This window comes from Bison bison, unplaced genomic scaffold (assembly GCF_000754665.1).
Source record: "Bison bison bison isolate TAMUID 2011002044 unplaced genomic scaffold, Bison_UMD1.0 scf7180017845480, whole genome shotgun sequence".
Taxonomy (NCBI): domain Eukaryota; kingdom Metazoa; phylum Chordata; class Mammalia; order Artiodactyla; family Bovidae; genus Bison; species Bison bison.
This window is the reverse complement of record NW_011476053.1, coordinates 14,861-21,672: the sequence shown is the minus strand read 5'-3', so window position 1 is coordinate 21,672 and position 6,812 is coordinate 14,861. Positions and strand designations below refer to the sequence as shown.

General features: G+C 62.7%; 1 protein-coding gene across 1 annotated transcript in view; it reads left to right on the top strand.

Annotated features, from left to right (window-relative positions):
• The window catches only part of TXNRD2 (thioredoxin reductase 2), a 25,216-nt gene that overhangs the window by 11,342 nt on the left and 7,062 nt on the right, over window positions 1–6,812 (top strand). Inside the window, exons 8-10 of the mRNA XM_010834907.1 lie at window positions 4,750–4,769; window positions 5,371–5,462; window positions 6,599–6,773. Coding sequence (XP_010833209.1) covers window positions 4,750–4,769; window positions 5,371–5,462; window positions 6,599–6,773 — 287 coding nt within the window. The remainder of the gene's footprint in view (window positions 1–4,749; window positions 4,770–5,370; window positions 5,463–6,598; window positions 6,774–6,812) is intronic.

The following is a 6,812-nucleotide window of genomic DNA, read 5'->3' as shown; positions in this document are numbered from 1 at the left end:
GTGTCTGTGAGCGTGTGTGTCTGTGAGTGGCTGTGAGTGTGAGTGGCTGTGAGCGTGTTTGTGAGTGGCTGTGAGCGTGTATGGCTGTGAGCGTATGGCTGTGAGCGTGACTGGCTGTGAGCATGTGTGTCTGTGAGTGTCTGTGAGCGTGTGTGTCTGAGTAGCTGTGAGCGTGTGGCTGTGAGCATGTGTGGCTGTGAGCGTGAGTGGCTGTGTGTGAGTCTATGAGTGTGAGTGTGTGTGTCTGAGTGGCTGTGAGCGTGTGTGTCTGAGTGTCTGTGAACGTATGTGTCTGAGTGGCTGTGAGTGTGAGTGTCTGTGAGTGGCTGTGAGTGTGTGGCTGTGAGCGTGTGGCTGTGAGCATGTCTGAGTGGCTGTGAGCGTGTGTGTCTGAGTGGCTGTGAGTGTGTGGCTGTGAGCGTGTGTGTCTGTGTGTGGCTGTGAGTGTGTGGCTGCGAGTGTGTGTGTCTGAGTGTCTGTGAGCGTGTGTGTCTGTGAGTGGCTGTGAGCGTGTGGCTGTGAGCATGTCTGAGTGGCTGTGAGCATGTGGCTGTGAGCATGTGTGTCTGTGAGTGGCTGTAAGCATGATTGTCTGAGGGGCTGTGAGCGTGTGTGGCTCTGAGCAGGGCTGCCCTGCCCTGGGACTGCCCTCTGCTTTCCTCTTTCTTATCTACTCACAGGTTTGAGCATGTGACTGTTAGCGTGTGTGCCTGTGAGTGACTGTGAGCGTGTGGGGCCCTGAGCATGTGTCTCTGTGTGTGACTCTGAGCGTGTGTGTCTGAGTGGCTGTGAGCCTGTGTGGCTGTGAGCAGGGCTGCCATGTGTGTCTGTGAGTGGCTGTGAGCGTGTGGCCCTGAGTGTGTGTGGCTCTGAGCAAGGCTGCCCTGCCCTGGCACTGCCCTCTGCTTTCTTCTTTCTTATGTGCCCACAGCTTTGCTGTCAGAGCTGAAATCTCATGTTGTTTACAATTGCAGATTTTTTCAGCTTGTCGTGTCTTTTAACTCCAGTAACGTACCAGTGTTTTGGGTTTTTTAAGTGTGGCTTAGGCTCTTTTATGCTTAATTGCTGTTAGATTTATTGCATGTTCAGGAGAGCCTCCCCCCCAGCAAGATGGTTTTTGACAAAAGCCCTGGATTTCCTGTGGGTCCCAGGGCCTTGGTGGGCGTCTGCAGCTTGTCTGCGTGAAGACGGGGTCCCAGGCACCCACCACGAGCGCCTGCGGTCGGCCTGGAAACTCCTCCGAGTGGGGCACCATCCTGCTCTGGCCCTGTTCCGGGTCCCGTCCGCCAGGCTTTGGACCCGCGTCGTTTTCTCGGGCGTGGGTTTCTGGGGGTGATGCAGGTCCGTGGAGGGCCGTGGAGACTGTGGTGCCATCGGCCTTCACGGCGCAGCCGCCTGGATGCTGGCTCACGGCGTGGGGCCTGTGTCCTGGCCGAGGCCACCACTGTGGCTCGGTCGCGTCTGCCCAGCACCAGCACTCTCTGAATCTTGGTCTTTCGTTGACTCCGTTCCCGTGTGTTCGTTTTCTTTCGTTTGTTATTCCCACTTGGCCTTCTGAATGCCGAGTCCAGCCACCAAGAGGGGCCGCCGTCTGGTGCCCTCACTGCCTGCGGCTCGCCGGGGCCTGGGCACGGAAAGGTCTGGGTGCGGGGCCCCGCGTGGCCGCCCTGCTGACCACGTGCTGGGCCCGGGGCATGCGCGGCCAGGGAAGACAGCCCCAGATATCGGGGTCAGCAAAGTGTTTATTTTCTTCAGGAAAAAAAAAACCAAACCATTTAGAAGACTTTTTTTTTTTTTAGCTCTTTCGTTTAGAAGGAATCTAGGTATGTTATTGTTTAAGGAAAAAAAGTGTTTGCAATGTATCAGTCACCCATTCCGTTCTGAGCATGATTTATGTGAGGAAATGGTTTTTTTAAAAAATTAAGCTGGAGATACATCCCCGAACGCTGTTTCTGTGAAACGCAGCTTTTGTGCCGAGCTGTGAATGCAAGTTGTAACAGTGTGATACGGAGGCACTGTTTACTCGCTACATTCCTGCGCGCAGTCAAAATAAGCCGGAGGGCCGACGGTAGCGTTCCTGTATTTTATCAGCTCTGGCCGGGCTGGGGGCCTCCACTCACACTCCGAGGGGCTGTTTCTACCAGATTTATTTGCCTTATAAATATTCCTGGTGTTTATTTTAACTCGCCTTTAAAATGGAGCTGAAATGAATATGGGCCCGAGGGCTGCCCCCGCCCTGGAGGCCTCGCGAAGCCAGGCGGGCCGTGTCCCGGGGCCCATCAAGGAGGCCAGCTGGCCAGCGGGGTGCCCAGCATGCCCAGCCTCGCCTCAGCCTGCAGCTGCGGGGCCTCCGCTGGCCAGCTCCTCCCTGTGTGGACCGCCCTCAGGGTCACCTTCATGAGACGGGGTGGCCAGCAGCCTCCACGGGTGACCCACCTGCTTTGCCCCAGGGGTCTGGGAGCCCTCTGGACAGCCCATGTCCAGCTGCTCCCGGGGCCCCTGCCTGCAGGGCCTCAGTGTTGCCTGCGCTGGCGGGGTGGCCGTGGGCCCTCGCACTGTGTGGGTGCCCCCGGCCGCCCCGGGCGCAGACTGGGGCCTTCAGACCCGAGAGGCAGGTGGAGAGCTCCTTAAACTGGGGCTTCACGCCTGGGGAAGCGTTGTTGCTGCTTCCTCTGCCTCCAGATGCGAGGCGGCGGCCAGCCCGTGAGCAGGGTAAGCCTGCAGCAGCTACACCTCGGCGTGCTGTGTCGGCAGCACCCAGGGGTACACGGGGGGCTGCCCAAACACACACGCAGCCGCGGGGCCCCAGGGCACAGGCCTTGGAGGCCCGCCCCGCCCCCAGGGCCTGCCAGGGGCACCTGCCGGGCACCAGCCTTGGCCTCACCCTAGACAGGGTGTCCTCGGGGGCCAGCAAAGGCCACCCGCAGCTCAGACCCGCCAGCCCCCAGCTCCGGAGTCCAGCCCTGGTTTGGGTGTTTTCTCATCGAGTCCGCCTGAAGGGAGTTCTCTGGTTAAGACCTTGGATCCTGCCTTTTTCAGATAATTGTTGTTTGATAATGAATTGCTTATTTGATGAACTGGGGGCCAGGGGTGGAGTGAAAACCAACCCCGTTGAGGAGACCGAGGTGACCATGGGCGCCAGCACACGCCCTCCCCCGGGAGTTTTCGCCCGCCCACACTTGGTCAAGGACGTGCCCTCCTGATGCACCCACTGTTGGTGGCTTGGAGCCAGCAGCCTGGGAGCGGGGCCCCGTGACCTTGAGGTGGGAGTGGGACACCCAGGGCTTGGGGGGACCCTCACCCACCCCCACTCCCCACCCGCCTGTGCAGGGCTTGGGAGCATGCTCAGGAGCTGTGGAAACAAAACGTCTTTGCCAAAATCAGACCACATTGCTGCTCTGCCTGGAGCTGGGCTGTGGGCTTCAGGCTGCAGACCCCCACCAGAGTCTGCTCTGTGGAGACAGGAAGACTTGGACGGCAGGACCGCGCAGTGGGTGGTCAGTGGGCTCTCCGGGCCTGCATGGCTCAGCCGCGCAGGCCGTGGGCGCCCTGGCGGGGCACAGGGCACCACCACGAGGTCTGCACGCACGCCCTTCACTGGTTCTTGCGTCGGGGCAGGATATTCAGGGCAGCCCAAGCCTTGCAGTTTCTGTCTAGAAGGAAGGCTTGTCCCTTCCCCGTTCACGTCCAGACGGAGGGAGAGAAGGCCATCTTGTGTGTACCCACGTGTGGACACGTGCGCGTGCCTGCGTGTGCCCCGTGTGCGTGTGCCTGCGTGCGTGTGCCCCGTGTGTGTCTCCATGTGTGCTCCGTGTGCGTGTGCTGCGTGTGCCTGCGTGTATGCCCCGTGTACATGTGCGTGTGTGTGCCCCGTGTGTGCATGCCTGCATACATGCCCCATGTGCATGTGCCTGCATGTGTACTTCACATGCCGAGCTCTCCCCACTCACCCACATAGACACCCGCGGCTCCGACCCGTCCCGAGGAAGCTGAGTGCCAGCAGCTCCCCACAGGGCGCCAGCAGCAGTCCTCCCGGGACGAGCGTCTGTTTGAAATGGAATTATATCATTAGTACCTGCCGGGATCAAGCTGACATCTGCTGATCCTCCCCCGCGTCACCTCTTCTCGTTCAAAGGCTGAGGGTGATCTGACGAGCCCACCCACACTGCCTGGGCGGGGAGTCTGCGCTCAGGTTCAGTTCGGTGCACGTGTGCAAGCATGTGTGTGCACGTGTGCTCAGGTGTGTGTGCACGCAGGGTGTGTAACGGGAGGTCTGCTGGGTCCTGTGGCCCCTCCCTGCTGGCCGTGCTGACTTTCCCAGCCTCTGCATGGGGGGACTTGGGGCAGGCAGGCGTGGGCCCTCCGCCCGGCCTCCGTGGCCCCGGAGCATTACTGCCCACATCCGCACCTCCCTGGTTGTCTGCAGCCTGACGTCAGGGTCCAGTGGGAGTCAAGGAGAAGCTTGCAACATCTGGGCTTGGTCCACGTCGGTCCTGCCTGCGGGCCCGTCCCCAGACACGCTGGTCTGTCACCAGCCGCCCCTCCCTCGCCACCAGGCAGTTCCCCGATCCGGCAGCTGGCTGTCACTGTGGCAGGAGCCCTGGGGGGGCTATCATCCCTCAGGGTGGCCTGTGGGACAGTTCGCGGCAGCTACCGGGCGCCCGCACAAGGCCCGGCCCTCGGAGCCCCGGGGGCAGCTCACGACCCGTGGACATGTGACCCATGTATCTCTGTCTGTCCCTCCAACAGGTTGGTGGTCGGGGCCAGCTGTATCCTTTGCTGCATGCAGGTGATGGACAGACAGACGGCGCTGCTCACCGTCCCAAGAGCGGACGCTCGGGTCCGGCCCCCGCCCTCGCCCCTCCCGTGGGGGCTGCCCCCTGTGACCTGTAAAGGCCCACTCTGTCCTCTGTGCTCAGGGGACACTCTGAGGTTGACCTCTGAGTCTGGGGCTTCCGGGAGGCTCTTCCTGAGCCGCTCACTGGCTAGGCAGCTGGACACAGCCTTGAGGCAGGTGGTCCTCCCTGGAGACCAGCCCCCTCTGGCCAGTTCCTTCAGATGGAACAGTAAGGCTGGGGGCCCGGAGGGGCGACTGCAGGGGAGACAGAGGTGTGAGGCCCGGGCGCTGGCTCCCGACCACCCCCATGTGGCCCGGGTGAGCCTCCAGGGGCGTGGAAGGCGCCTGTGCATGGAGCCCCCACCTGGCCCTCGACGTGTGTCCAAGATGGCACCGGGGGGTGGTCTCTGCAGCCAGGTCGGAGCCTCCTCTGGGCTGGTGGGGCGGGTGGGTGTGGGCTTCTGGCGGGGCGTGGGGGTCTCGCTGCCCGGCCCCAGCGTCACCATCGTTAACACTCCTTAGCCGCCTGGCAGACGTAGCCCTGGAGTGTGCGGGCCTCCTCACCGGGCTCGGCTTGGACACCACCGTCATGATACGCAGCGTGCCCCTCCGGGCCTTCGACCAGGTAATGCCAGGCCGGTGCCCCCACCCGTGTCCCTGCTGTCGTGAGGGGGCTTTCCCACCCCCCTACCTGGGCGGGGGCAGGTGTGGACTGGCACCGAGGTCTCAGTCTTTAGAAACCGGCCCTCAAGTCGAGCGAAGAGACTGTTGGCGACATAGACACCTATTGGCGGGTGGCAGCAAGGGTCAGCTCACAGCAGACACAGCGGCCAGCCCCAACCTGGGAGGGCAGTGGCCGGCAAGCATGGGCAGCCGTGCCATCCCAGCTCCCTTGCTGAGCCTCTGGGGCCCGAGGAGTGTGTCTTTCCAGGGCCAGCGTGGTGGGGAGAGAGGCCCTGGGTGACCGTCGTGGGTGACGGCAGCCCGGCCACCATAGACAGGACGGACAGGACGCCAAGCCGAGCCAGGCCCTGTAGCCGCATGGCCTCCCCGTCCACCACGCAGGCGGCCCCATGGCCTCCCAGCCTGGGGCGCGGGCACCCTTGCTGACAATGGATGTGCCCACGTGATGAACACATGTACTTTCTTTTTAAGCCACAATCCCTTCGAAGAGATGTCACTTTAAAGCCCAGGTCTGGGTTGTCGCTGTCAGAACACCAAGTGTCTGCGCAGTGGGACGGTGGGTGGGCTCCGGGGCGATGCACCCCCCGATGTCCTGTCACCCCCTGGACAGATGCCCGAGTGCCCGCCTCTGGCACACATGTCCGGGGACGGCCTCGAGCCTCGGGCTGGATGCAGGCAGAGAGGGCCCAAGAGACAGAGGCCCGCAGGAATGAGAAGGGGGGCAGAGATGCCCACATCTGCTCGCAGCTACCTGGCCACCGCGCCCGGCAGAACCTGGCAGACAGAGCCCGGGGCGGGTCTCAGCCCCTTCAGGGAAAACTCGGTTCATTAATGTCTAAGAAGTGTCCAGAGGTCACACATACCCCGGGCCAGGGGCCTGGGCCCGCAGACTTGGGGGGACAGGGGCTGCCAGAAGCTCTGCCGGGTTAGTCCTCAGCTCCACAGAGAGCAGGGTCCCCAGAGCGGGGCGTGAGGCCTGCCCCCGCCCCCGGACGGCCAGCTCAGGCAGGTCGTCTCTGCGGGCCCCCCTCCCCCCAGCGCCGGGCCCTCACCCCGCACCCTCTCCACCCTCTGCAGCAAATGGCTTCGCTCGTCACCGAGCACATGGCTGGCCACGGCACCCGGATCCTACGGGGCTGCGCCCCCGAGAAGGTAGAGAAGCTCCCAGGCCAGCAGCTCCGCGTCACCTGGGTGGACCTCACCTCGGACCGGAAGGACGCGGGCACCTTTGACACGGTGCTCTGGGCCATAGGTGAGGACGTGCGTGCCCTAGGGCCCAGGTGCCCTCTTC